Source organism: Drosophila persimilis, unplaced genomic scaffold (genome assembly GCF_003286085.1).
Source record: "Drosophila persimilis strain 14011-0111.01,24,50 unplaced genomic scaffold, DperRS2 tig00000000-arrow-pilon, whole genome shotgun sequence".
Classification (NCBI taxonomy): Eukaryota; Metazoa; Arthropoda; class Insecta; order Diptera; family Drosophilidae; genus Drosophila; species Drosophila persimilis.
In genome coordinates this window covers 9,103,081-9,129,525 of record NW_020825288.1, presented here as the reverse complement: position 1 = coordinate 9,129,525, position 26,445 = coordinate 9,103,081, and the positions used below count along the sequence as shown (strand labels likewise).

Genomic DNA, 26,445 nt, shown 5'->3' with positions numbered 1-26,445 from the left:
GCGGGCGTTTTGCTATTTATTTATGAGTATACAAGTAGATATAATAAACACGGCAGACGACAACTACATAGAACATTAATCGATTATGTACTAGCATTTAACACACGTGCTTGGGGGCTATAGATATAAATTCACGATTATTGAACATTAAAGCGTACATATTTTACGTTTTGTTTTTTGTTAAATTCAATTTCAATAGATCAGCTTATTTGGATAGTTTTTGTAATTATAGCTCAATGAGACTCTCAGCATGCTTTGGTTATCGCTGTTGCTGCTTCTGTTCCGGGGTCCTCTACTCTTCTACTGCAGCAGATCCGTTTTCGATTATGGCATCAAATGAGAACGGCTGGAAGGCATAGCCCTGACCCTTGTAGAACTTGCTCTGGAACTCGACCCTAAGGAAAGAGGTTTGTTAAGCAGTTTTCTTTTGAATTGGAAGCACGCCACTCAAAACCTACCAGTGCAGACGCAGTGTGTGCAAGAACGCCGACAAGCCCTCCATTAGCACCAGAATGCCCACAGTGAGTATGGCCCAGAAGCCAAACACACAGGTCAATATGACGCCGCCGAACCAGCCCTCCTGCTTCAGACCAATGGACAATACCATGGTCCACAAGACCTCTGCCAGCTCTATGGGGGTATCAAAACATTTGTCATCGATTGGGGGATCTCTTATTGGGAGAACTTACGTGCATGGGCCAGGGAGAGTGCCCACAAACGCAGATAGGAGGCAGTGTGAGAGACTGAACCCAGGACATATTCAATGGTGTGTATGCTCTGGTGTATGAATATCTCCGACATCTCCTCCTCTTCTTCGTGGGGTCCGCCGCCGCCATGTGGTCCGCCATTGGACACGCCACCAGTCTCCGCATCAGATGAGGCCCCAGCAATGGGCTGAACCTGCGCAGAAAGTGCAAGAAAAATTATGAGATTAGAGTCAGTGGATGAAGGGGGATCACACAGCAAAACACACAAGGGAGTAGTACTACGACACGACTAACCTCTTCCTTTAGTATTTGAATTGGTATTTACGTGTGGTTTGGTTTGGTTTGGTTTAGTGGTGTGGATTGGGAGTGTGTTCAATGGGAGGACAAAGCACAAATAAACGAGAAGCGGTTAGTATAAGTCTGGAGTCTGGAGTGCCATGTGGAGTGATGTTGTGATGATGTCTAGATGCGGTTGAATGCGTGTTAACCACTACTTACATTGGCCAATTTGCGGGCCTGCATGATCAGCATGGGTTTGGCAAACAGCATGATGGGAATACAGCCGAGAGCCAGCAGAACGAACAGCACTTGGACAAAGTGCTGGCCCCAGAACATGTACACCTCGCAGTCCTTGGGCGCAGGCTTCGGTGTGTTGAATAGCACCATGTCAATGAATGTGATCAGAATCGAGGGGGCACAGGCTTCAGAGTAGGGTTCTGCAGGAGGAAATGTTCTTTAATTGAAGAAAAGTAATCGTTTTTCGATGGAACCTACTCTCGTTGGTGGCCGCAAACTTAATCCATTTGATGAACATCAGCAGAACCATGTAGAAGAACAGCAGCAGAAGGAACATCAACTGGGGAATGAACTCGTAGATCAGGGAGATCCTGTTGCGGAAATAGGTGTGATTGTGCCAGCTCATGACAACGCCAAAGACCATGTGTATCACGCCGAATATAATCGAAATCTTCATCTTGTAGGCATTGTGGAAGATGATCTTATTGGATCCCGCCACCTGCCAAATCGGATCCATGCCAAACGGATACGGCGAGCCCTCGTAGTCCTCCTTGGGACTCAGCTGCAGATACTTGTTCTCCATCACCGTTGACTTGTTGTATGACATCTGCCAGTGGGAGCCAAAGATGTTCAGCGACTTGGAGAATATATCGTTGTAGATCATGCCCGTGTACATGGAGAATACCCCCATCAGAAATATGATGTAGCGACCGCCAAAGAATATGTTCCAGATTTCGTTGTCCGTCTTCTGGGCCGCGAGGCCCTTCTCCTTGCGTATCATCCACAGGCCGAACAACGCCATAATGGCGCCATGGCCCAGATCCCCGAACATCACCGCGAATAGGAACGGGAATGTGATGATGGTGTATGGGGCCGGATTCATCTCCCTGTAGCTGGCCACTCCGTACGCATCGATTAGGGCCTGGAAGGCCTTGGTGAACTTATTTGTTCGATTATATGTAGGCGGATTCTCGAATGTCTGCATTCGATTGAGAATCGGCGGCACCGACGAACCCGATCGCTCTGTGCCACGTCGCAGGGCCAGCTGAATGGTCTCGATGTCCAGCAAGGGCACCCAGCACTCGGCAATCAGACACTTCTGTGTCACATCCAGATTGAAGAGATTCAGCGTGTGGTAGATGGCCTTGATCTTGCGCACCTTCACGAACCAATTCTTGAGGTTCTTGGCGGCCGCAACCAGCACGCGATGGCGATGATCTTGCGTCTGGCCCAGCACCGTGTTGAGGTCCTCGATGCGCGTCATCACACCCATGGCCATTTCACGACGATCGGCCGGGGCCTCTGGACAGGGATACAACGTGGCACGGAAGCCCTCGCATATCTTCTTGACGCGCGTCTTCAACTGATCGCCCTGGAAGAAGATGATGAACACCGACTTGTGCACCTGGTCGCCCTGCAAATGGTTTTGAATAGGAGGACTTGAGTACGGTTTAATTCTCTTAATCGATCGACGTACATTTGTGGGATCCTCCAGCGGTGTCTCAATCATGGCCTGGCGCAGGAACACATTGCCTCGACAGGCGCGCCACAGCATCCGCTCAAAGGCCGGCAATCGTTCGCGCAGTATAACGCCAGCCACAAAGCTAAGGAAGATACAGATTAGATACGGATCTTCCAAACGGAGGGGGTAGGACATTCAACAGAGAGAGACATTCCGGTTATTTACGACAAACAAAAGGAAAACTAAACTCTCAAGCACAAAATTTACCAATGGAACACGCGCGCAGCACGAGCAAGGAGCATGAAATGAACAGATCGAGAAACGACCAAGGATCTTCATGGGAGTTGGACGGGTTGTAAGACGTTAGCGTGTTGTATTGGGGGGATTGGGATCGGAACGGAGATCGGAATGGGATGAGGTGTGGGGTGCGAATGCGAGTGCGGGCGAGCGAAGCTAATGGCATGGTCTCTATATACAGCGACAGAATCGATCGGTACGAATACAAATACAAGTGGATGAGCGAGCGCTTTTTTTGATCGATTGAGGATGAGCAGTATAATTGATTGATTGGATTCCTAGACTATATCGGCAGTTAAGAGATGAAGAGCTTTGGTAGGGGCACGGGTACCAACCATGGAAGATAATCCTCACGTTCATTCGATTTTTCCATGTAACTAAATATTTGAAACCAAAGATCGGTTTTGTTTTTTGTTTGTTGTTTGGACATTTGGAAAACGTTTATTGTGTGGGGGAAGAGAGGAAGCATAAGAAGAGAAGGACGTTTGATTTAGTTGTTGCTATTCTTTGTTTTTGAGGGTAGGATTTGCACAGAAAATTATTGCTTGAAACCAGACTCCTTCCATGCGATTGGAGCTGTTCTTTGGATGTTCTGAGGGAATGGATTGTGGATTCGGTTCAGTTCGGTTTGGTTCTGTTTCTGTTGAAGCGCGGCAGTGGCGGCTTAGTTTTTTTTGGCATTGGCGGCGGCAGTAAGCAATAATTTTGTGTGGCATTTGTTGAGATCGTATAAAGTTATATGGTTATATGTATAGTATATAAATAGTTGTAGTAGGCTATGCGAAAGAACATATTTCTTAGGCCGATTCGGTGGAATGTGTGTGTTGTGCCTGCCAAATCCTGGATACGTACCCGAGCTGAACGGGGCCCATGGAAGCACCAGCGGTGCGCGCCTCATCGGTAATAAGGGCGCGCGTCATCGACTCGGTGGTTTGGTTCACACCGCCTTCTTGCTAGAAATTCAGGTTTTCAAAATGTGATTTCGATCTTTGCTTTTCGGCTAGGCATTTTACATAAGCTAAGTAGATACAACTTATGGATAGTTAGTAGCTCGCTGGTTAGTCAAGAACCGCCTCCAAATTAGAATTTATACGAGTCGTATCGTGTGGATATGTGTGTGGATTGTTTGTTGGGGTTGGGTTGGGTTTGGACTCTGGACAGGAGAGGGGGATAGTATAGTTGAGCATAGCCAAATGGATAGAATGGAAACCGACACCACAGCAAACGTTATGTAGATTTTGTGCTTTTTTGAATTCGATTTTTATGTTTGAGTTCGATTTGTAAGCTTCGATAGCCAAAACCTATCGATACCGGAACTAACGTGTGTATAGCATACCGAAAGACAGTTATTTATGGGACTGACACATACATACACACAAACACACAAATATATGTAAAATACTTTGCAACTGTACATATGGAGATAACACCTGGTGGGTGGGGGGGACAAGGAATAGGCGAAACAGAAAAACACACAACTAGCTTCGGGCACCGACGCTTTAGATACCCTTGCAGATTGGTAATTGAAATCTTTACGTTATTGTTGCTTCTATGGCATAGTACAACTGGGAGACTTTTTATGCATAGAAACAGATAAACGGAAGGACAGAATAGATTTATAGAAAGTGACACCCTCTGCAAGAGTATCATAGAACAGCCGAATTGGAGAAGAGCAGGAGTGAGAGAACAAGAGCGAGCAAGAGTCGAGTTTGATTTTTCTTTCTTTTTTTTTTGGCGATTTTTTGGCACTGAGTTTAGTTTTCCCATATTTGTTGTGTGGGGTTTTGCTTGTTGTTGCTGCTGCTGTTGTTGTTGGTTTTCCGACTACAGCAATATTTACCCAAGTTTCAAGTTCTGGCCCGGCTGGCTGGCACGCACCGCCTCCTCGCCCAACAGCTGCGCCTGCTCATCCTCGTTCTGATTGTCGGCCATCTGCAGAAGGCGCCGATATTTGTTTGATGAACGGGGGACACTCGACTGGTACACCGTGGGCACCGACTGACAACACAACCGGGGCGGCGGCGGCAGAACGGGCAGGACGGGCAGTACGGGGTGTGTGTGTGTGTGGTGTGTGTTGTTGTTTTTTTGTGTGGGTTGGTTTGGGTGTTTTTTTTTTTTTGGTCAAGGTGTGGTTGGATTGATTGGATATATTGATTGATATGGAAAAACAAAACGAAAAAACGAATCATAAAATAACCAAAAATAGAAAAAAAAAGATCATTAAATTAATACTAAACAATAAGGAGAGGGGGGTCGGTCCTGGCATACAGATAATTAATATATATATACATATATATATGTACAGATTCGGCATAGTTGGAGGAAAAAAAGCATTTGAGGGATCGAATCGAAACAAATAAACATAAACTGATATCTAACTAACACACGAGAATACAAAAAACAATTACAGTAAGTATTTTGTACAAAAATCAAACGAAGGGGAAAGCACATATCTCGTCTGAGGGCAGAATTGTGCCAAAAAAAAGAACTTCACATCTGAGGGATGTGCCAAGAGTTGTGTTTGTTGTGTGTTGTCTTGTGTTTCTGGACTCAACCGTGGAATTGGGGCGGGGGATAGTATAGAGATTGCTTATGAAACCAAAAACCAGAGGCTGCTTGCCACACTTGTGTTGTCGGTGCAGGTTCTCGGGTTATTGCTTAGAAAAGTTAGTTAGTTTTTTTGTTGTTTTTTTTTTTCTTTTGAGACATAGTATGTTAATTGGAAATTAGGAATTGTCCGACGACTGGACTGGTTTAATTTTTGGGTTTAGTGCCAACCTCCGCCACGTACTAAAGCTGCTGCGAAACCGCATGCTTACCTCGTCGAAGAAGACCTGCGTCTTGCGCAGAATATGCTTCAGTTCGGTCAGCTCCAGAAAGTTACGTTTCAATGCCTCGGCATTCTGGTTGACTTCCCTCAGCTCGTTCTCCAGTTTCTCAAAGGTGGCCTGTAAAAAACAGACGCGAAGAAGCCATAGAATTCCATACATTCTCTATCATTACACTCTAGAACTCACCTCCAAGTCGATCATTTCACGGGGCTGTGGTGCCTCGGGACTCTCGCCCGTGTCGAGCATGGGAATGCCATCTTTCTTGATCTCCTTTTCCAAGTAGCGCAGCTTGCGCTCCATCTCATCGCAGCGGCGTACCTCATTGACGAACTTGCGCTGGAAGGCGTTCACATCGGGATTGAGCTGCGAAATAGATAGCAAAATAGGTAAATCCAAGTTTCTTCGGACATATTGGAGGTACTCACATCACGGAACTGCACCAAGCCTAGCTCGCCCAACTCCGACACGCAGGCGTAGGCAGCCTCGCTTTGTAGGAAGAGCTGGCACAAAGCCATCTCCTCGCTACGGAACAACGAACCCATCTTTGCAGCCTTAAAAGCAACGCCTGATTACCGATTTTCTGCAAATTACATATAAATAAAAATGCGTATATTAAATGAATCATCATCAGACGACGAGCTGTTTAAAGTTTGACTGGGACTCATTGCTGTGCGGCTATCTTAAATTACATGAACACTGGTTTATATATTTTTGTTGCCGCTCGTTATACTGATGTGATTATCGTGAGAGTGAGTGGTACTTGTCCCCGTCCAGACATCTGCATAATCAGTCCACTGCCTCTATACTATATGTGTATGTGCGACAGCCGATTCGGTTTCTATACCCCATACACATATTGATTTTTCGCTGCTGCAGACAAAAAGAAAGTGCTACGTTGTACCCCGCACTCGCACTCGACCCGGATGACATTTAGTTCCGCCCCTTTATGAGTCACAAATTCACTTAGTTTTTCACTATCCAGCGAGCTTTTCACTCGCAATTCATCTCTACTGTTACTGTTGTATTGAATATTCAAATTACCTATTAGTTTATAATATAAATAAATAAATATTTTCTGCACAAAATTCCTGCAAGCGATTCGACGAGTTAGTGATGTGATGCTGTATCGATGACTCTACCGATACTATTTATGGTAGCAATAGGATCTTTGCCATCGTTATGATATTTTGAAAATCACTAACAATCGGCACTACTGTTTGCAATTCATAATTGAGCGCTGAGCAAGTTGTGCTGGTGAACGCGCTCAATCATTGGTGTTTTTAAGTGCCGTTGATGATTTTATCAATAATTGGCAGAGTAGAGGTTTAAACATATCTGCATCCCAATCACTGAAAGAACATTTACAATTTCAATTTGGACCCTCCTGCCACTATCGATACTGCAATATCGATATGATCGTGCACACATACTCGAACATATGACAGAACGCGAAACTTCAAACCAAAGCGGCGGGGCGCAAAAAAAGCAACCAAACATTGGGGCCATATTGGAAAATAATCAAATTAAACCAATTAAGCCTGAATGAGAAACGAGCATGGACCGCACGGTAATTGCACCCTGGAAGGCCGAGGAGAAGGAGCAAAGCGAGAAGCTGCACAAGAAGCTCCAGGGCCTGGCTCTACTCTATCCAATGGGCGAGGAGATGCGAAAGCTGCTCTCCTGGGACATGTTCCTCAAGCCGAATCAGGCGGCGTTCTTTCAGGTGATGTACTATCTGTTCCGTTTGCTGGATCCGGCGGAGTTCAAGCGGCGCTTTTTCTGGCCAATTACTGACAAAAAGGCGGAGGCCAATTTCCGCTCCTGCACCGTGGAGTACCTGAAGCACTTGAACGAGAAGCATCAGTTGCAGTGGGCGAACATCAAGTCGTATTTGGTGGTCATGCCCGGTGGCCATAAGTTCATTAACTTTATGCTGGACCTTGTCGGCTTTGTGGTCCAGGAGCTGATCAAGCAACGTGAAAAAATCTTACTCGTGGACACGAGTTCATCCCATCTGCGGGACTTGAATGTCAAGGTGATGGGCAGGCAGAATTCCCTCCTGAAGGAGTATGCATCGTCGTATGTGGAGGAAATGGAACGGAATGTGGCTCTTCTGCGAGAGAGTACCCTTAAAATAAGACAAATCATTTCGGAGATTTCCGTCATCACGGAGATACCCGAGAAACGTCTGTACGACAATGTCTTCCTGGAAGAGTTTGTGGCAAGCAATCGACTGGCTGTGCAACATCAGATATCTGCGCCGGCTGCCACCAATGCCACACTAGAGTCACCGCTCAGGGACCTCAAAGAGAAGATCGAACGCTTCCAGGCCAAGCAGGCAGAGCACAATCAAAACAAAGCAGCCATGGACCAGACATTAACCGACATGCGCCAGCTCCTCGACAGCGATGCTGAGCCGATGTGCGCCTCCAATGTAGATGCCCTGGTGGGCGCCTTCAACAGAGTAAGTGATACGATTGCGGAGCAACTGGATGCCAACGACCACTACAACGAATCCAACGAGGTCGTGACCAAAGAACTGCAAGCGCTGCGCCTTGAACTGGCGGAGATGGAGAGTCAGGTGACCAGAGTTCAACGGAAATTGAATGCTCGGCTCAGAGAGGAAAAGACCGGCAGCAGCAGCAGCCTTCATCAGGCGCAGACGCAGCTTCAACAGTCAGTGGCTGGCACTCCGCGCCTGGATATGCGCGCCCATGGCATCGCCATGAAGCTGGTGTCCACGCCGCCCATTCGATTCGATTTGGCCAGCGGTAATCTGCGCACGGCGCACGTCCGGCTGCCCCTGCAGGATGACTTTAAGGCCAAACAACTGGACACGTTCAGCAACAGTTTACTGGGTATACAATTTACATTCCCATTTTGTCCATTGTAATCATAATAATGCTTTAACTTTAACCTCTTTAGCCCCTGCACCGCCACGATCAGCGCGCAAAATGAAATCCCTTGACCAGTCCAGTGATCTCAGTTGCACCCTGAACCGATCCAGGGTGGCCAATCCCATGCAGCTGTTGCGCACCATCGGCAAGTCCACGGCCAGACCCTCAGTGTCAGTCACGCAGCAGCAGCAGCAGCAGCTCAATCTGTCATCGCTGGGCAGCAAATGGAAGCAGATGCAGGCCTCGTTCGGCTTTGACGATGCCCCAGGTGGAATTGTTGTGCCCGTGCCCACTGTAGTAGCATCCCCTGCAGAATCTTCCCCTGCCGTCAGCGAGCCATTGACGCCGTCGAGCTGCAATGATTGCACACGCATTGAGCGCATTCCCCCCCGGTCTTCCAATGCCAACAGCTCGCTGGTGGCCAAGAGTGCGGCTGTGAGGAAGGTGCTGGATCTCTCGCGCAATGTCCAGAATCTCAGTACATCGCCGTCGGGCCGGCTGGATCCGTTAGTGCCCGAAACGCCACTCCACGAACCGATGCAACAACAAATAATGCCACGCGTTCTGCTCAACGACCGGACAATGGATGTGAGTGCAGTGGTGGTCTTCAGTGAGTTTTTAGTTCAGTTTTCATGGGGGTTTCTGATTTGCAGCAGTTCGAGGACACCTTCGACAATAAGGAGAATGAAATGAACGCCTTGAATGATGAATCGAAGAACTTTGCTCTTCAGCTTGACGTTGGGGATGACCTGCTCGACACCAGCGATAGCGTGCTGAAGGATGTTTCCATGTAGCGACGGACTGGGGGCCATCATAGATACCCGCCGGCTTTGTGTGTTTGTGGCAGTATTTAATGTTTATTATTTTATGTATTCGAAATTTATAAAACTTATGTTCTAGCATTTATCTCTTGTCGCGCTTTCGCTCTGCCATACAAAAATCAGACTTTCCAATGAATGAAACACTGAGCATTTTCATGGAAATGGAATGGAATGAGGGTACAAAGCGAAACCAAAAAAGTAAACAAAACTGCATGGGAATTCAATTTTATTAAATTCGATATATGATGTCCAATTTGGATGCAAAAAATCAAATGGTTCTCGAGAGATATGTGTGGTTGTTGGTGTCAGTGGTTCGGCACGGCCCTATCTTGTGGGGATGGTATACAGAGGTGCTGCTAAACGGCAATAATGTTATGGTATTGCTGCCGACCACTGGGTGTAAATGTTTTTTTTTTTAAAGGTTTTATATTGCTTTTGGTCTTTAGTGTCGTATGCGCTTATCACATGATGTCCAGACAGACGTTTCCTTCCTCCGTCTTCGTTTTTCAAATCAAATTTACATAGTGTAACTATAAAGGGGAGATTAGAGATTGGAGAGATTAAAAGTACTGGCAAGTTCTGTAAAGAAAAAGTTGCATTTGTCATACATTTCATGTAAATCTTATTGCAGCTCTACTTCTCGTCATCCTCTGAGGCTTTGAGCAATGGGGCTCACAACCCAATAGATAAGGTATGGGATATATGTAATAATATTTATAAATATATGTATATAGATGAGTTTCCATTATCTTTTAGTTTGCACTGTCATTTCGATTTTCCTCTATTTGCTGCGACGCTGACGTGGCGGCAGCTTGTTCTTCTTTCCTAGAATCTTCATTAGCTGCTTGGACATGAAGAAGGGCTTTTCCGGCGTGCCATCGTTTCGCTCGCAATCCTCGAGGAAGCACAAGAACAACGTATCCACTGCCGTCGAGTAGACGCCAAAGAACACGCTGGTTATGAGAAAGGCAGCTATCACGACGACTGTGGTGGGCACAGCCCTATGATGGAGCTGCACAATGGCCGGATTGTTGGCCAGAAAATAATAGGTGGCCACGCCCGCACCGGCCGTGAGCAGCAGCTTGGATATAAAGAACAGAAAGTCGGTGACCTGATCCAAGGTTATGACCCGCAAAAAGTTGCGCATTATCAGATTGAAGGCATCCTTGGCGCTGGTGCAAAAGCTCTTGCCATGGATGGCGCACATGATGTACGCATTCCGATTGAGGAACTTCAGGAATGTCTCCAGCAGCCAGAAGAAGCAGCGCATGCAGCAGAGTATCGCCCTGGTCACCGCATTGTCGTACTTCTTCAGCTTCTCATTGATGTACTCCAGCACCAGGCGGATGAGACGCACCACGGCCAGGATGAGCGATCCAAAGGCCAGCGTCCCCAAATGGTAGAAGGCCGTCTGGCCGAAGGCTCGTGCCAGCGTAAAGTAGGGCACATCGCGCTTCTTGAACGTCCAATACCAGCTGGCAAATGTGGCCGCCAGCACCATATCGCTGAAGGCAGAAATGAAGAAGCTCAGCCAGAGGAAGCCGAAAATATTGTAGAAAATGGCCCATTTGATCAGCGGCGGATTGTCGATGTCCAGGAAACTGCATGTCGTCTGGGAGCAGGCCACTCGCTGCGATTGCTGGAAGAAGCCGGTCGTCGAGGCCTCCGGATTGTAGCAGTGCTTTTCAAACAACTGCGGATCGCAGGCACTGCCCACCGTATAGTTGATGGCTGGACCCTCGCACACGCAGCGCTCCTTGGTCACTTCGCCGGCTTCGTTCAAGCGCTGCACCATGCGAAACGATAGTTGTCCTATGGAGCCCAAATAGAGGCCCACGCCGATGGCAAAGGCGATCGCGGCTATGAAGAGCACCCACGAGAAGATGGGAAAGAAGACGGTGCTGAAGACACTACTAACGGCCTTGCTGCCCTCCTTGGTCAGGGCGATGGCAATACGGATACGCTTCCGCAGGACAATCACCAACAGCAGGATCACCACAAAGCACACGCCCACGAAGATGGACAGATAGAGCCAGGTCTTTTGGTTCTGCAGAACATTCTTCACCGTCGACTGCAGATTGAGACCATGTATCGGGACGGTGGGCGTCTTCTCCCAGAAGATGTACTGCCGGACGGTGTAATAGATGGCAACCAGAAGGCCGGTGAGGACGCCAAAGATAGAGAACCACAGTATGGGCGCCGAGAGCCAACGCATCAGGGCAATAAACACCAGCGAGGCAATCAGAGTACAGAAGCAGGCCACCAGGATAATGGACCAGGAATTGACCAGATCCTCGACAATCTCCTCGCCCAGCCGCTGGGCATCGTGGGTGCCGTTGTAGAAATGCGCCACCAGGTTACCCACCATCTTAGCCAGCCGTGTGTCCGTTTGTTTCATCTTCTCCTTGATCACGGCATCGTTCAGCCTTCGTCGGCACTGCACCGCTGGCTCTTCTTCCACGGGCTCCAGCCTGCCGTTCGATTGCGGCAGCACCAAAGCCTGAGACATGCTCAGAGCCATGGCTTGGGCCTGCAGTTCCGGCTCCGACGTGGCATTGCCGGGCAGCATTAGCTGTCGACGCGACCGACCGCCCTTCAGCAGAAACGAGGGAATAAACTCGCACATCTGTGGCGAGAACTCGAATAAACAGCGATTGAGGAAGGGCGCACTCTTGATGTACCAGCGAGCGCAGAGATTCTGATCGATGGCCCGCTGCATATCGGCTTTGCTGCGAATTTTTGCCTTGTGCTCATCCGTCAAACAGATGAGGCGACTCCTCAGCTCCTCATAGCTCAGGCTGTCGTGCATGGTGTCCCAGATGAACGTTTGTGTGGGACAGCTCTCCACGCATACCTGCCAGGATCAAGGTTTAAGTTTCAGGGATATTTACTCTTAAAGATCATATGAATCACCACTTACTTGTGGTGTGGGGCAGCCAGTAATCGGCACGAGCGGGTCAATGCACTGCTCCAGATTGAAGAAGAACAAATTCTTCTTGTGCAAAACAGGCGAATCGATGCCGCACTTCTGATTGAACGAGTCCGTCGGCACCATCAGCTTGTTGAGATCGCCATGGGTGATCGCATAGTGGGCAATGAAGCCCCAACCAGCCAGGAAGAGTACGAACAGCAGCAGGCAGGGCACATCCGTGCAGCTGCGATCCCGCTGACGTGGTCCCTTGAAATTCCGATCATAGCGCAAGGGCTCTCCATACTTGTTCATCAGTTCCTCGCTCTCTGTCATGTTGCCTGTGCCGCTGCTTGTGCTGCTGCCTGTTGCTGTAAGAGATCTGTGAGCGACAAAATGGAAATGAGAAGAGTTCTAGTGATTGAAATCTTATCATCTATGGGCCCTTTTCTCGGGTGTTTGTCTGTGTAATGAGTCTCTGGTCTGCGAAAAAAAAACAGTTCATTTGTAAATACATTTCCGTCAATGCGTCATCGTTTCTAAAATGGAACCAAACCACGATACACAGAGAGACAACGACTGCCAGTACTCGTACTACATAGGTATATGCATATGTACATACATATGTCCCCATGTATAGCGTATAGCGGGTGTTAGAAGTCACCTCACCGGTACTTTTTGTTCTCAATATTCATTGTCTTTTGTACGGCATATACAGGGTACAAATGATTGATACTTACACATTAAAGTATTCTATGTTCGTGGGTATATTATTGCACAATAGTTGTTTGAACAGACAACAGAAAGTGATCTCATATTAAGGTGGTCGCCAGGCAATGTCTGTTTTATTCAATTATATTTTGTTATTTCAGTATCCATCTGGATTCTTCAGTTCTCAGAGGTTTTGTAATCAAATAAATCAGAACTTTCACTCGTTTGAATTTTAATTATCATTTGGGCAGTGGCCGAGCGAAAATCAACAAATAATAAATCATTTTTTTTATTTCTTTCACATTAAATATGTTTTTTCCGCAATTAATAACCTGATTTTTAAAAGCGTACGCTTTATTTAGTTTCCGTTTGCCCTTTTTATGCCCTTTCAGAAAGTCTTAGGATTTGGCAAAAGCTCAAGCGAAGGCTGCAGAAGATAAGTTCCAAGAATTGAAAAAAAGAACATACATGTCGTGTGCATGATGCACGACTCGAGTTTCGCTGATAAGAGTTTTTGGTCTTGCCGTTTTTTTTTTAGATCAAAGAAATAATTAATTTAGAAATATTTAATTGAAAATAGTACATGTCCTTCTGCTATTTAGTCCCACAGAGATTCCGCCAGGATCAGATCTGGTGTCTAGTTACACTGGGAACAGATAAAAAGTTTGCTCTGACTAAACTGCAGGGTATCTAGCACTTCGGTTCCCCTAAGGCTGGGCCATTCATTCGTTCTTCTTGTTGCTTTTGGCATCTCTTTTATCGCTTTTGCATGTCAATGATGCGAGATGTCGCTGTTCTTTGATAATGATCGTGAACTTTGAGACGACGAGGAAACGAAGACCGAGCCGAAGACCGAGATCGGGAATGATCATCGGTAAAACAGCAGCGCCGCCATTTGGCGTGTCGCAAAATTGTATAATGACGCATTAAAAGTGAATTAAATTCGTACGCGCAACTTGTTGCTATTCATTATCTGTTGGTTTTTTTTTTTTTTTGCGCCGGCCACTGCCCAAATGGAAAACCAGTTGAGCGCCTGAAATGGACGCGTTTTCAAACAAACATTTCGCTTTTCATGGAAAATTCGTTGGACACATTTGGATTTCACAAGGCGACACATGTATTCAAGGTCATTTACCGCGTATAGTACCTTTTTGGGGCTTTGAAATTCCGGAATCCAATTAAATGGAGAGACACGTTGGTCGACACTTGTTTGCATTGGGATTCCGTACCGTGTACCGCGAGTACTTATGGGTCTTACGGCGGAGTCTGATAAAAGAATTCTGTACTCAGAAATAGATTCTTATCGCTGATGATGTTCTGCAGAGTACTATTTTCTCTGTTTTCGCTGGCCCAGGTAATTGCTAATGGAACGCATTACTCACCTCTGGCGGCTATGCGTGCTGGCTTCTCTTCCGTTGCAAATGAAATGGAACAACCAACCAACATAAAAACAAGACAACAAAGAAGCTCTTTCTTTACTGGCGCGCCTGCCCTGTATACGTGTGGGCGGGGGACTGGAGACTGCTTTGTTTCATTTGATTCCTGTGTCGTTCAGGGCCTTCGGGCGAAAGTCACAAAACGATGACCCACCAGTGGGGGGCGGGTGGCTCCTTTCCTTTGTTGGTGGAGAGTTTTAAAGTACCGTACGTTGCTCTTTGAACGGCGGTGGCGGTCACTTGCACTCGAGAGGGGGGGACTGCAAACATAAAGGCAGCATAAAAAATATATACATACATAGTGTGTGTATTTGTAAAAACGAGTGGCTTGGGACCACTGCACGGCACACGACACTGCAGTGGCACACTTTCATTAATTGCACAATTCTTATCGCTTTCATTTGATAGTGGCAGCAGAGCCAACCACCAATTTTCATTAATAACAGCTTGCAGTTTCGACCGAATTTCTTTGCATGCAACTATTTATTGGAGTAGAGCACCCACAGACATGTGTATGAACAAAAACTCACGTATTTGCTCCAATCCACTTGCACTAATTATAAGCAAACACTTGGCGTAGTTACGTGAGGCAGGCAGCCCCACAATAATACTGAGAGAGACCCCAAAAATCCAAAACACTCAGAGCCCCCACTTGCTAACAACTTTCCAACAGCTGGCGCTGGCAGGGTTGTGTTCAAAACAAACCAGAAATGTGCATCACTAACGAGGGCTACAATAACAACATCAGCTGGTTGTAATATTTTCAAAAATATTAAGTGAATTTCAGGTAAGTGAATCCAAACTATCGCTCAGGGGCTCTAGAATTAAGCATATCTGGTTTAAATGTACAAAATAAAAGTATTTAATTTGTAAAGAAGCACACATTGATTGATACCGTCAAGTGTAAACCGTTCTCTTATCACAATCTTAGTTGAAGCAAGCGAGACAGGTATATTGCGAAATCTCCGCGACCAGGGCTGCACAGTGCTGGCCTAAAAGTTAAACGCGGGGTCGGAGATGTATAGCGTTGAGGACGGGCCACGGGATTTTAATAAGAAACAAATTACAAGCCCGCTCGCAAAACTGCAAAAGCGCGTATTTCATGCTGTTTAATGTGTCCTACTTAAGTGCGATTAGCCAGTGTTTGTGGTCCCGGATGCACCGAATATGCGACTTGTATTGTTTTTGTGCCGGCAATCGAGTAAATTAAACCGAAATTTTTTTCTTTCCCAAACTGCAGAAAAGTGACAAATAATCCGTGGCCTGCATATCTGCAAGCGCGCGGGGGGCGGCCAGATAAAGAAAGAGCAGAGCGCAAAGAAAGAGCGAAAATCGCTGTTGATTAACTTTCGGGAATCAAAACCGAGGGCCCGTCGCGTTCGCATTTGTTTATGTTTTTCTAAAGATTGTTTTTGTGTGTTGAATTCCTGCGGATCGGTTGCAAATAATATAAAAGGAGAGTAAAAGTGAAAACAGGCTGCGGCTAGTTGTTGTTGGTGGTGTACGTGCAGAAACGGAAAGAGACACATCCCTCCTCGTCCCCCGTCCCCTCGTCCACCGTCGCAGGAGAGGTGGGAGAGGAGTGCGAGTGTGAGTGGTCGTTGACGTTGTTTTCGTGTGACACACAGAGGAGAAGAAGAAACACGCGGCGCTGCTGCTGGCGGCGGCCTCGCGCTTCTATCATCCAAAAGGGCGGGAAGGCAGGAAGCAAAGAAGGTTCTCTTCTCTCGTGCGTGTGCGTGTGCGCTTGCCGCTTGCTCGGAAATGTCGAGGGGGGGCGAACATAAGCGTGTCTCCCTTACTTCAATCATCCAGAGCGAATCCGTATTCTCGAGATTCGGCAGCAACATATTGGAGCCGGAGGTGCCGGCCGTCCAAAACAAGCCAGCAAAGACAACGAAAAGCATTCGCATCAATCTCAAACTCTTCGAGACGGACACCGTCAACTATCCAGAGTTTAATTATTCGAAGCTATTGTATTTGGAGAAGGTATTTATCCCCCCTTTAGGGTATCCAGTAGCTCTCTCAATGCTAACGCTTGGTTTTGTGTTACAGAAAAAGGCCAAGAAGCTTAAGCTAAAGACTGGCAACGGTTTCAGCAGCAGCGATCCGTTTGCCGACAACGATGATGATGTTCAACGCATTGCCAAAGAGCTGGAGGCCAAGTATGGCACCGCCTATGCCAGAGGACGTGGACGCAGCAGAAGGGAAGATCATCGGGACATTGGCGTGGGCTACGATGACACCGACTCCTTCATTGACAATTCAGAAGCGGTACTACACATTTAACCAAAACGGAATCGCAATTCTGGGCTAAAAGGTTTCCCATTTCCCTTTTGCAGTACGATGAAATCATACCCGAGGAGGTGGAGACCCTTGAGGGGGGCTTCTACATCAACTCCGGCGCCTTAGAGTTCAAACCCTTGACCAAGAAATCATACACCACTCGAACGGATGCGATCATCAAAATGCCAGAGAGATCGCGCAAGCGCATCGTCTCCTCGAGTTCCGAAAGTTCATCCTCTTCTTCCTCCTCGTCCTCGTCTGGCGAGGATAACGAAGACAACAACAACGGATCGGATGGTGATGGGTCATCAGACAGCGAGTCGGAGGAATCTGACGATGATGATGATGATGATGATGAGGAGGACTCCGATAGCGAAAGCCTGGACGATGGCGACTCTGCGAACACAGCAAAGTCCAACTCCAATGACAAGTACAAATCCAATCATCAGGCAAAGAGAGCGAAGATCAGCTCTGGCGGTGGCGGGTCGGGTTCTGTGGCAACCAAATCCAAGTCAAAGTCAAAGTCCAGTGGTTCTGGCTCCAGCACCACCAGCACCACAAAGCCCACCAAAACGCTGACCGTGACCTCCTCTTCGTCGAACTCGCCGCGACCCAGTGCCGTGGACAATTCCGATTCGGAGGTGCGTCAGGCGCAGGCCCAGGCCCTCAAGAAGGTGGTCAAGACCACGACCGTCAAGGACATGCTCAAGGCCAAAAGGGATAGCTTCCTCAAGTCACAGAGCGGCACAGCTGCGGTCAAAGGAACTGTTGTCAATGGCGAACTGAAGTGCCATTCCACGGATGATCTGGAGACCAGCTGTGACACCGACTCCGTCCCAGATCAGGCCACGATGGATAAAACGCCCAAGGGCCAGGGCCAAGGCCAAGGCCAAGCTGGTGAAAGTATGTCTCTCTCGCAGGGATATTTTTAGAGATAATATTGCTATTTTCTATTTTTTCCCCCCCTTAAAGATCTGCGAACGGCTGACACGCAGCTGCCGACATCCCTGGACGCGGATATTCTGAGCACCGTCAACTGTTTCAAGGAGACGGTCAAAAGCCGCGACATGTGCGGCAAAAAGTTCACGCTGGACAACAATCTCAGCTCCCTGCTTCTAAAGTGAGTTTTCTAGAGACACCTGACAAGCACTGCTAAGCGATAAATCTTTTCTTTTCTGTAGGGTCTACGAGGCACTGCTCTGCACGGATCGAAACGAGCGGAATATGGTCTTCTCGCACATCGAGTACCAGCTGCAGCTGCCCAAATACTATATACTGCGCAAGGGCAAAGCACTGCGGTCCAAGGAGGAGAAGACGAGGACAACCATTGCATTGGAAAGTCTGCGGCGTGCGGTGTCCGAATCCATGCCCAAGGCAATAGCCAGCTACGAAGTGGAGCTGCATCATTTTGCAGAGCAGGCGTAAGATAATTGGAATCATTTACCCCTTAGGTTTCCCCTCATTTCTAACACATTTGCAGAGCGGCGGATGTGAACTCGGAGGTGCCGCCGAAGATGCCGCGCAAGAAGTTCCAGTGGACCAGCGAGCTGCGAAACCTTTTGTTCACCGTCTATCAGGCACGCTGGACCTCCTACGCTGTGCTCGGCAAGCGCAAGGACTCACTGGAGGATTTCATCAATGGTTATATGAAGGAGAAGGTCGTAGAACTGTGGCCCATGGGCTGGATGCGCTACGATGAGCTGCAGCGTGAAATCAACCGCCAAAAGAACTCCAGCAGAAGGTCCACAGAGAAGCCGAAGACTGCAGCGAAACCAACGGCCGCTGCTGCGGCTGCCACACCAGAGCCACTGCCACTGCCGCAGGCCAATAATTATATAAGACAAGTAGTGGACGAGTTGCCGCCAGGAGGAGCAGGACCAAGTCGCTCGCGTGGCAACTCGGACACGGACTCAGCTACAAGTGCCTCATCCAATAGCCTGAAGCGCAAGCTCAAAGAGCAGCCAACCGGCAAAACCACCAAGCCACCGAAAACAAAGCTGCCAAAGCATCAGCAGCACCAGCCGCTCCAGCAGCCGCAGCCCCTCCAGCAGCAGCAGCCCCCACCTCAAATCCAGGTCACGCCGGCTGCAGCAGTACCTGTGAGTGCTGCTGCTGGCAATCTGGAGAACCTTTTGTGTATGCCCAGTACATCGGCTCAGGCGGCTGCCTTGGCGGGCATGCTCGGCGATCTTGCAGCATCCACTAGGACATCGGACCAACACCAGAGCATGTACAATCTCATAACAGCGGCAACGCTGGCAGCTGCCGCCGGCAGCAATCCTAGCATCACGACAATCAACAGTCAACAAACAGGCAGCATCTGTAGCAGCAGCACTGCAGCACATTCCAAGGTGATCAGTGGAGCACGACCATCGCCGCATGTCATCAACTTGGATGACTACCGGTGTCCCAGCGACATCCTGCAGACATCAAAGCAGCTGGCTGCACATTCCTCCACCACCATCACGATCACGCCCAAGCCGACGCCGACGCCCGTCATCACCAGCACCAACAGCAGAAGCAGCATCAACAGCAGCACCAGCCCCAACAGCGGTGGCTGCATCTCCTACGCCACTCAGCTGCAAAACTCTTCGGTCAATTTGGAGAGCAGCAGCGAGTCGGATGGCGTTGAGATTGTGGGTGTCTATCCAGCCGGAGCAATGGCGATGGCAACGGTGACAGCGACAGCGAAGCCGCAAACCTCCAAAACAAAGACAAAGACTCAAAGCAAGGGAAAGACAGCCACAGGCACAGCGGGGAAGGCCAATGGAGCGTCATCAGTACTGGGCTTCAAAACGGACAACATGTATATCTACAACCACAAGAACCACAACAACAACAACAATAATCATCACACTGCCAAAGTGGGTGTGGGTGTGGGAATGGGACCCAGTGGAGGGATGACTGTGGGTCAACAGCAACATGTCTACGATCTCAGCAGCAACGCCCAAGTAATGAAGACGTTGTCCGACCTGAAAAACCTTGAGAAGCATATGACACTTCAAAATAGTTGGCAAAACCAGTTTTCCGTCTCACCAAGCGGTGGCGGTGGCGCCATGAAGGGTGGAGCCGGAGCCGGAAACGGTGGAGCTGGAACATCATCGCATCAATGACCCTTGCTTAATGCCGCACAGCCATCGAAGGCACCAGTGTCGGCATTCTACAATCACGAGGCGATGGCAGCAGCCCTCGTCCTCTCCTCGATGAGCTCCTTGGCCAGCTATGATCATCAGTTGGGTCTACTGAACGGCAGCGGCGGCACTGTGGCGGTGCCCGTGCCCGTGCCGGTCTCTGTGGCCAGTAGTTCACATCATGGGGGTTCCGGTTCCGTCCCACTAACCCATACACTGCCACAAGTATTTGTAAAGCCCTCCCCGCCTTCAGCTGCCAGCGAGGCAGCAGCCAGCAACAACACCACATCCATCTTACAACAACTGCCAACGAAGTTCGTTTAGCATAAGTCCCTCTACCATCGGATATCTCTGGGATTCGTCGGGGAAGATGCCTCCATCATCTTGTAAACTGTGTGCTGTGCAGGTTTCATTCAAATTAAACAGGACAGTAGTCGACAGTAGAGTCCTCGTCGAATGCTCAATCATTTTTTGTACCGAAGAATGTGTGCGTGTTCGTTTCGTTTCGCCTTTCCTTTTCATACAATTATAAATATTTCTAATTATACATAATTATACATCCAACATTTAGTCGTTTAAGGAAGGATTAGTCGAGTCGTGTGTGTAATTTGTATTTTGCAAGAATTAAATAAGCTAAATTCGGATCTAGTTATTTATAGCGAACCATTTTTATTAAATAAAGGAGACAAAAATAAGTTATGTAAAAACTCAAACGCCTTCCTCAACTATTACACACAGCATATAGGATATATACAGATATACATATCGATATTAGTTCTGTAAACCAAAAAGATAATGCTAAAAGACCCCCAACACATACACTCTTTCTGATAACACTCCTCCTGCTCGATAACTTAGCCTAATTTGTAAAGATAACACAAGTGCTTCGCCTTGCTGTCGCCGGGGGGAAGGCAGCAGCAGACAGCAGCGGCAGCCGGTTCTCACTTGATCCAGCGCAGCATAGAGGTGGCTGCCATCCGCACCATGGCAATGGTGGACTGTTGGGCCACTGCCGGCATCAGATTGGGATCCGCCAGCTCTGGCTGTGGCGTCAGGCTGGGCACCGACTCCCAGTCCAAACGCAAAGAGTTCTCATCTGCAAGGAAGAAACATGTATTTATATCCCTTAGAGCTCTGCTCTCTACACACCTTCCGATTCGGATTCTGTGGCCGTTTCAATGCCAATTAGTAGAGAGTCGACAGATTTCATGAGCGGCGCATTTGTCACATCCAAATGGCCAAAGCGGCCCAGGTCGCTGCGCTCCAGATCGAGTATGGCCAAAATGTTCTCGAGCGTGTGCTGTTCGTTCAGGGCCCGCAGCTTCACCTGCTGCGTGTAGGCCAGATACATGATGTTCGAGTTGACGCGGGATACCTTGCGCAGGAACTGCTCCTCGTTGAGCAGCTTGCGGCAGAAGTCGCCGTAGGCAATCTTGTGCGGCAGTCGCACATTCAGATAGAAGCTCAGCAGCTGAGTCAGTTGGGCCGTGTACGTGAGGGCGCCCACAATGCGATAGGCCTCGTAGCGACTGGGTGTAATCTCATTGGCCGTGGCCTTTGGCACATCGTCCTTGTTGTCCGACAGCCAGTCCAGGTAAGCGGTGTAATCTCCATTGGCCGGCAACGAGGGCCCCACAATGCGGTACTGCACCTCGCTAATGCCGCTGCCATGGAACACCCACTTGCCACGTATATACGAAGTGTTCTTGGCATCCGCTAGAGCCGCAATGGTCTCGGCCTCCTCGCTGCGCTCGTTGCTCATCTTGCGCTGCTGCTCGTCCTTCAGCACCACCTCTGTGATGGGAAAGATGTAGGTGACCAGCTGTTGGATGCCCCGACGGGCCGTCTGCTTGATGTTGTCCATCAGACCGAGATGCGTGTCGCGCAGTTTCTCGATCTTCTCGATGCGATCGAGCACATAATCCTCCAACATCTTCACTTTGATGGGATACTTGGGCAGGTTCTTGCGCTTCTCGGCATTCGCCAGACGCAGCTCATCGCGCCGCTCGCCCAGCACCAGCAGCCGCTGTGTGGTGCTGCCGATCAGCTGCTGCAGCAGCTCCAGCTGTTTGCGCTTGGCTTTGATGGCCATCACGCGATTCTCGTTCGACTTGTGTTGCTGTATGAGGCGCTCATAGCGATTGCTAAATGTCTTCAGACCCGCCTGCAGATTGATATACCGTTGCTGTTTTTCCGACAGGCTGCAAAAAAAGATAAACCCATGTACTTTACAGAATGATTGAATGACTGTGCACAGTGTTGTAGCAGACCTCTCGGCTCTTTCGGTGGCGCTATGAGTAATGTTTCCATTTCTGACGCAATTGCGACAGTGGAAGCGTGTCGCACTGCAGCCGAGACACAAAGGACATCGCAGACCAACTGCAGCAGAAGCAGCAGCTGCTGAGGTTTCCTTTACGTTGCTGCCTCCATTTGGCTTCTTCTTTGTGTATCCTGTGCCATCACAGATGTCATCGTCGTCGTTTGTCGAGGCACTGGATATTTGAAAATTCTCTGGGGCTTTGGAGCTTTCATCGGAGCTGGAGCTACTTGCCATTACAGCCAGAGCATTGTGTTTTCGAGTTTCATTTAATTGCTATTGTTATTGTTATTGCAGGTTTTCCTTTTTTTTTTTCTCTTTCTCTCTGTGCGATATCGATAAGTATTGCCACACTATCGATAAATACGATTATTGGACAACTTTGATATAACAATTAATCGGTGAAAATTACTATTTTGACAGGAGACCATGATTTTGAAATATAAATAAAATGGATATAGTTTATTTTATACCATTTCTCTTTGCCGGCATAACAAACAAAAACTAGACAAAATACGATGCAATTTTTGGTGGGGCAGCAGGAGGTGCTGGACCCGATACAGAGGCGGAGACTCATCCAGGCACTTCAATCTGCATCTTACCTTAAAACGCAGCCACCTGCTGGAGCGAGAGATTGTGAAACTCTACCGATCGCAAACAGAACAAGGCTGTCGTGACTTTCGAAGATCTACAAGCATTCTGACTTTACGAAGATCTTTTTGTCCCGCCAGTTTGCAGGATGTCCAGCACGGTAGTCTTCCGCGTCTCTCTGCAATCGGTATGGCTGCTCCAACGTTCTTAGCTGGAGCACTCATTGTGGGGCACTTTTCGCCCTTTTTAAAGATATGTTTAAAGTAAATGTGCCCCAAATCGGTGTCATAGTGCCCGTATTTCGGCATTATTCTCCACATGTGTTCGAAGACTTGGAAGCCTCTGTTTCTTGCAGGCGCCACTTTCAAACATGGAAAAATTGCAACGAAAAGTTCGACCACTTTTTAGTTTTTTTTTTTTAATTTCGGAAGAGATTTCTATAACCAAATAAATCAACTAGCAGGTTTGAAAGATAAACAAAATCCAATGGTGCTGCTTAAATTCAAACCATTCCATTTCACTTTTCGATTTGTAATTCGGTGCATTAATTTAGGGACAGCGCATGTCCATTTGTTTTTTTGTTTTTTTTTTCGTTGGACAGTAAATTTAGCTAGCTTCGGGTCTTATCCTGTGCGTGTGGTTGTGCCTATTTCAGTGCAGCAGTAGCCTTGCCCGCCTTGCCGCCCAGCACTTTAAGGGCCGCCTCAGTCACATCGGCCACACGGGGCAGGGCATTTGCCTCGAGCGTCTTGGCATAGGGCATGGGCACATCCACACCGCAGCATCGCCACACAGGGGCGTCCAGCTCGAAGAAGGTTTGATCCTCCATGATGCGAGCGCAGATCTCAGCTCCAACACCTTAAAATGCAACGAATTAATATTTATTTAGGGGACTGAGAGGGTGATCTCTGAGCTCTTACCGTGCTGGGGCCAGCCGTTCTCAAGAGTGATCAGGTGGTGGGTCTTGCGGACCGAGGCGAATATGGTCGCCGTGTCCAGGGGACGAATGGAGCGCAGATTGATAATCTCAGCCTCGATGCCCTTCTTGGCCAGATCGGCGGCGGCTAGGAGTGCCGTCTCCACTGCCTTGGAATGCGCCACAATGGTGATGTCCTTGCCCGGCCTCATGATCTTTGCCTTGCCAATCGGCACCAAAAAGTCCTTGTCGAGGATTTTATCGTCGACGGGGAATGCAGTACCGTACATGAGTTCGTTCTCCAGAAACACAACTGGATCGGGATCCCGAATGGCAGCCTTGAGCAGGCCTCGTGCATCCTCCGTATCATAAGGGGAGATCACCTTCAGGCCGGGGCAGTGCGCGTACCAGGCGGCAAAGCACTGAGAGTGCTGGGCGGCCACACCAGAGGCAGCCCCATTGGGGCCACGGAACACGATTGGTACATTGACGGCGCCTGCGGACATGTAAAAGGTCTTGGCAGCCGAGTTGATGATCTGATGATGGCAGGAAAAAATTGTTTTCAATTATTTAAGGACTACTGGGAATCGGGGATTGTATCGTGGGTCTCTAAAGGTGTGATGGGTGATGAATCCTCTTCCCTGCAGCTGATCTGATGTCCAATTTCAAGTTAATACGATGTGCATTTTATTGGTTAAACTTTCACTTAATGCCTAATTTCTGCTTAATGATAAATGCGGGCAGGCGTCGTCCCTTCCAGAAGCGGGGCAACGGGTTATCGTTGGCCTGCCGCAGGATCTCGGCCACATGCTGCTCGGCACTGAACGATTCCGCCTGCTTGATCTGGGCCATGAGCTGTGCCTGGAACGCCTTCTCCTTGCGCATCTCGCGACGCTGCCGAACCTTGGCCCACTCGAACTTCATCTTGCGACGCAGCTTCTTCAACTTGTGCTTCTTCATCTTGCGTCGTCGGATGACAATGAGGCGGGCAGCCTCCATTTTGTCGGGTATTCTCTTGCCCAGCGGCGGAGAAATTATTGTTGCATCGCCCACGCGATCTTTTTGCAGGATATCGTTGATTTCCGTCAGCCAGGTGGAGCGCGGACTTTCTATGATCTTGGGCAGAGGCAGCTGGCAGTCGCCAATGGGAGGCTTGACAGACTTGAGTATCTTTGCCTGCACATAATCGGATAATATGGGGGTGGAATTAGTCAAACGGTACAGATTCCGGATCTACTTAGCATTGCTTTTTGTGGTGGCAGGAGCCGCTCAACCCATATTATCCCATTACGCGCCGCCCTCTGGTATTGTAATGAACTTGAATTGGACTACGAGTATTAGCTAGCTGAGTGGGAGGGGCACATTAACTGGAGTTTTCTCTTTGGCAATGAGATAATATGAGTATTTAGGCTACTGCTTGTGGTGGGAGGGAGTAGTGTATGGCGTATGTGGGGGATGGAACACTCACGTGATCAATGGCCTGCATGGCAAAGTTGAAGGTCATGAACTCGCAGACGGGACGCAGACCAGCCATTGCGGCACCAACAGCAATGCCAGCGAAACCCATTTCTGTGATTGGCGTGTCGATGATGCGTTTGTCGCCGTACTTCTTCCACAGTCCACGGGAAACCTAAAAACAGATAAACGCCAAATAAGAGCTTGAATGATCCGGAGTAAACAAATCAGAAGGGACGGTATTATCGCTGCGTTATCAGCGTACGAGTCACACACATTTTGCGTGACCTTGCCAATTACAATCACGCAGCCACCGGTAGGTAGACGGTCGAGACACGATTCAGATTCATTATCAGGCACGCATTTCTTGCCCTGCCCTGCCCCTCGACTTGTTACTGTGGCCCCAGTGCATCAGCTGTCACCGCGAACTGTCAATGGCCGCTGCTGTTTACGTAATCGGCAAGGGGGTAAATGTTGCGAGGGTTTTCTTTCGCTTACCTTGTAGGCACCGTCGTACTGGGCCACCTCCTCGCCTAGCAGGAAGACACGGTCGTCCCGGCTCAGCTCCTCGTCGAGGGCACTGTTGAGGGCATCGCGCACCGTCATCTGCTTGGCGGCCAGCACCTTGGGGGTGGTGGAGAACGCACGTTGGGCGGCGCAGGCTGCCTGTGTCAGTCTGGAGCGCAGCATATTCGCTTAATTGATACACACACTGGCTTTATTGCAATCGGATTCGTTTCCCAGCTGCAAATCCAATTCGGAAAATGCTATTATCTAATGCTGGAGACTAAAGGAAAAAATATTTTTACGCACCGACTGTCGCCCCAAGATTAGTGTGACCGCGGAATTATCGTTAAAACATACCGTACGAACATCAGAAATATACCAAAATATACGGCCTCATGTCAAAAATGTACCGGAAGTATACTGATGAATTCAAGTTCTTTTATACATATTTCTCGATGATGACACTCCGTCCCTGCCCACAAAATTGTAACCAATTAATGAACCCTTTTTCTTCTTAACTGGTTTATTTTAAATACCTGCTTTTATTGGATTTTGCCTCAATTGTGGTTCAATATAGCGTCTCGTGTGATGCAAAACCAAACCTAGCCCAAGTAAGCCCCCTCTATTTAAATAGTTCTTCTTCTAGATCAATTCTG

At 48.4% G+C, this 26,445-nt stretch overlaps 6 protein-coding genes across 17 annotated transcripts; 2 read left to right on the top strand and 4 right to left on the bottom strand.

Moving 5' to 3' along the window:
* Positions 1 to 11: 11 nt before the first annotated feature.
* LOC6587436 (V-type proton ATPase 116 kDa subunit a) lies at positions 12 to 6,387 on the bottom strand. 8 transcript variants are annotated; one of them, XM_026994904.1, is made up of 12 exons: positions 6,239 to 6,386; positions 6,000 to 6,176; positions 5,802 to 5,930; positions 3,835 to 3,935; positions 3,318 to 3,359; positions 2,701 to 2,827; positions 1,482 to 2,637; positions 1,206 to 1,423; positions 1,002 to 1,007; positions 690 to 900; positions 459 to 630; positions 12 to 395 (listed from the first exon to the last, which is right to left on the bottom strand). In XM_026994904.1, exons 1-12 carry the CDS (start codon positions 6,353 to 6,355, stop codon positions 293 to 295), a joined length of 2,559 nt encoding a protein of 852 aa, XP_026850705.1. In that variant the 5' UTR covers positions 6,356 to 6,386; the 3' UTR covers positions 12 to 292. The 8 variants fall into 8 exon arrangements, with proteins under 8 accessions (XP_026850705.1, XP_026850695.1, XP_026850721.1 ...); XM_026994894.1 differs by lacking the exons at positions 3,318 to 3,359; positions 3,835 to 3,935 and adding an exon at positions 4,823 to 4,980 and having other exon boundaries at positions 6,239 to 6,387; XM_026994920.1 differs by lacking the exons at positions 3,318 to 3,359; positions 3,835 to 3,935 and adding an exon at positions 4,823 to 4,914 and having other exon boundaries at positions 6,239 to 6,385.
* An 892-nt stretch (positions 6,388 to 7,279) lies between these two features.
* Positions 7,280 to 9,667, top strand: LOC6587431 (augmin complex subunit dgt6). Of its 2 annotated transcripts, none has more exons than XM_026984710.1 (3): positions 7,280 to 8,671; positions 8,739 to 9,298; positions 9,367 to 9,667. In XM_026984710.1, the coding sequence occupies exons 1-3, from the start codon at positions 7,369 to 7,371 to the stop codon at positions 9,502 to 9,504; spliced, it is 2,001 nt and encodes a 666-aa protein (XP_026840511.1). In that variant the 5' UTR covers positions 7,280 to 7,368; the 3' UTR covers positions 9,505 to 9,667. The 2 variants fall into 2 exon arrangements, with proteins under 2 accessions (XP_026840511.1, XP_002013037.1); XM_002013001.2 differs by having other exon boundaries at positions 9,364 to 9,667.
* A 73-nt stretch (positions 9,668 to 9,740) lies between these two features.
* Positions 9,741 to 15,196, bottom strand: LOC6588629 (CTL-like protein 2). 3 transcript variants are annotated; one of them, XR_003408396.1, is made up of 5 exons: positions 15,117 to 15,196; positions 14,533 to 14,846; positions 12,452 to 12,821; positions 10,140 to 12,385; positions 9,741 to 10,061 (listed from the first exon to the last, which is right to left on the bottom strand). XR_003408396.1 is itself a non-coding variant. In XM_026984709.1 (4 exons), the coding sequence occupies exons 3-4, from the start codon at positions 12,773 to 12,775 to the stop codon at positions 10,313 to 10,315; spliced, it is 2,397 nt and encodes a 798-aa protein (XP_026840510.1). In that variant the 5' UTR covers positions 12,776 to 12,821; positions 14,533 to 14,846; positions 15,117 to 15,196; the 3' UTR covers positions 9,741 to 10,312. The 3 variants fall into 3 exon arrangements, 1 of the variants encoding a protein (XP_026840510.1); XR_003408397.1 differs by having other exon boundaries at positions 9,741 to 10,110; positions 10,169 to 12,385; XM_026984709.1 differs by having other exon boundaries at positions 9,741 to 12,385.
* A 418-nt stretch (positions 15,197 to 15,614) lies between these two features.
* On the top strand, positions 15,615 to 20,578 carry LOC6587415 (yemanuclein). Its single transcript, XM_026988119.1, has 6 exons — positions 15,615 to 16,575; positions 16,642 to 16,860; positions 16,929 to 17,775; positions 17,845 to 17,992; positions 18,054 to 18,293; positions 18,353 to 20,578. Exons 1-6 carry the CDS (start codon positions 16,351 to 16,353, stop codon positions 19,983 to 19,985), a joined length of 3,312 nt encoding a protein of 1,103 aa, XP_026843920.1. The 5' UTR covers positions 15,615 to 16,350; the 3' UTR covers positions 19,986 to 20,578.
* A 69-nt stretch (positions 20,579 to 20,647) lies between these two features.
* LOC6587422 (beclin 1-associated autophagy-related key regulator) lies at positions 20,648 to 22,609 on the bottom strand. Its single transcript, XM_002012999.2, has 3 exons — positions 22,274 to 22,609; positions 21,153 to 22,204; positions 20,648 to 21,099 (listed from the first exon to the last, which is right to left on the bottom strand). The coding sequence occupies exons 1-3, from the start codon at positions 22,555 to 22,557 to the stop codon at positions 20,945 to 20,947; spliced, it is 1,491 nt and encodes a 496-aa protein (XP_002013035.1). The 5' UTR covers positions 22,558 to 22,609; the 3' UTR covers positions 20,648 to 20,944.
* Positions 22,610 to 23,401: 792 nt separating this feature from the next.
* Positions 23,402 to 26,026, bottom strand: LOC6587419 (pyruvate dehydrogenase E1 component subunit beta, mitochondrial). Of its 2 annotated transcripts, XM_002012998.2 has the most exons (4): positions 25,781 to 26,026; positions 25,296 to 25,457; positions 23,832 to 24,363; positions 23,402 to 23,769 (listed from the first exon to the last, which is right to left on the bottom strand). In XM_002012998.2, the coding sequence occupies exons 1-4, from the start codon at positions 25,970 to 25,972 to the stop codon at positions 23,558 to 23,560; spliced, it is 1,098 nt and encodes a 365-aa protein (XP_002013034.1). In that variant the 5' UTR covers positions 25,973 to 26,026; the 3' UTR covers positions 23,402 to 23,557. The 2 variants fall into 2 exon arrangements, with proteins under 2 accessions (XP_002013034.1, XP_026847876.1); XM_026992075.1 differs by lacking the exons at positions 23,402 to 23,769; positions 23,832 to 24,363 and adding an exon at positions 24,491 to 25,003.
* Positions 26,027 to 26,445: the final 419 nt, after the last annotated feature.

Excerpts from the sequence above, each read along its gene's own strand:
- LOC6587436 (XM_026994894.1), bottom strand. The coding sequence starts at position 6,355 with ATGGGTTCGTTGTTCCGTAGCGAGGAGATGGCTTTGTGCCAGCTCTTC. Across the intron at positions 5,931-5,999 it reads GTGAAATGATCGACTTGGAG|GCCACCTTTGAGAAACTGGA; the intron begins GTGAGTTCTAGA and ends TGTTTTTTACAG. Across the intron at positions 631-689 it reads ACTCTCCCTGGCCCATGCAC|AGCTGGCAGAGGTCTTGTGG; the intron begins GTAAGTTCTCCC and ends ATACCCCCATAG.
- LOC6587431 (XM_002013001.2), top strand. The coding sequence starts at position 7,369 with ATGGACCGCACGGTAATTGCACCCTGGAAGGCCGAGGAGAAGGAGCAA. Across the intron at positions 8,672-8,738 it reads GTTCAGCAACAGTTTACTGG|CCCCTGCACCGCCACGATCA; the intron begins GTATACAATTTA and ends TAACCTCTTTAG. Across the intron at positions 9,299-9,363 it reads TCAACGACCGGACAATGGAT|CAGTTCGAGGACACCTTCGA; the intron begins GTGAGTGCAGTG and ends TCTGATTTGCAG.
- LOC6588629 (XM_026984709.1), bottom strand. The coding sequence starts at position 12,775 with ATGACAGAGAGCGAGGAACTGATGAACAAGTATGGAGAGCCCTTGCGC. Across the intron at positions 12,386-12,451 it reads CTGGCTGCCCCACACCACAA|GTATGCGTGGAGAGCTGTCC; the intron begins GTAAGTGGTGAT and ends TGATCCTGGCAG.
- LOC6587415 (XM_026988119.1), top strand. The coding sequence starts at position 16,351 with ATGTCGAGGGGGGGCGAACATAAGCGTGTCTCCCTTACTTCAATCATC. Across the intron at positions 17,776-17,844 it reads CCAAGGCCAAGCTGGTGAAA|ATCTGCGAACGGCTGACACG; the intron begins GTATGTCTCTCT and ends CCCCCCTTAAAG. Across the intron at positions 17,993-18,053 it reads CTCAGCTCCCTGCTTCTAAA|GGTCTACGAGGCACTGCTCT; the intron begins GTGAGTTTTCTA and ends TCTTTTCTGTAG.
- LOC6587422 (XM_002012999.2), bottom strand. The coding sequence starts at position 22,557 with ATGGCAAGTAGCTCCAGCTCCGATGAAAGCTCCAAAGCCCCAGAGAAT. Across the intron at positions 22,205-22,273 it reads GCCACCGAAAGAGCCGAGAG|CCTGTCGGAAAAACAGCAAC; the intron begins GTCTGCTACAAC and ends CTTTTTTTGCAG. Across the intron at positions 21,100-21,152 it reads CACAGAATCCGAATCGGAAG|ATGAGAACTCTTTGCGTTTG; the intron begins GTGTGTAGAGAG and ends TCTTCCTTGCAG.
- LOC6587419 (XM_002012998.2), bottom strand. The coding sequence starts at position 25,972 with ATGCTGCGCTCCAGACTGACACAGGCAGCCTGCGCCGCCCAACGTGCG. Across the intron at positions 24,364-25,295 it reads CCATGCAGGCCATTGATCAC|ATCATCAACTCGGCTGCCAA; the intron begins GTGAGTGTTCCA and ends TGCCATCATCAG. Across the intron at positions 23,770-23,831 it reads GAACGGCTGGCCCCAGCACG|GTGTTGGAGCTGAGATCTGC; the intron begins GTAAGAGCTCAG and ends TTGCATTTTAAG.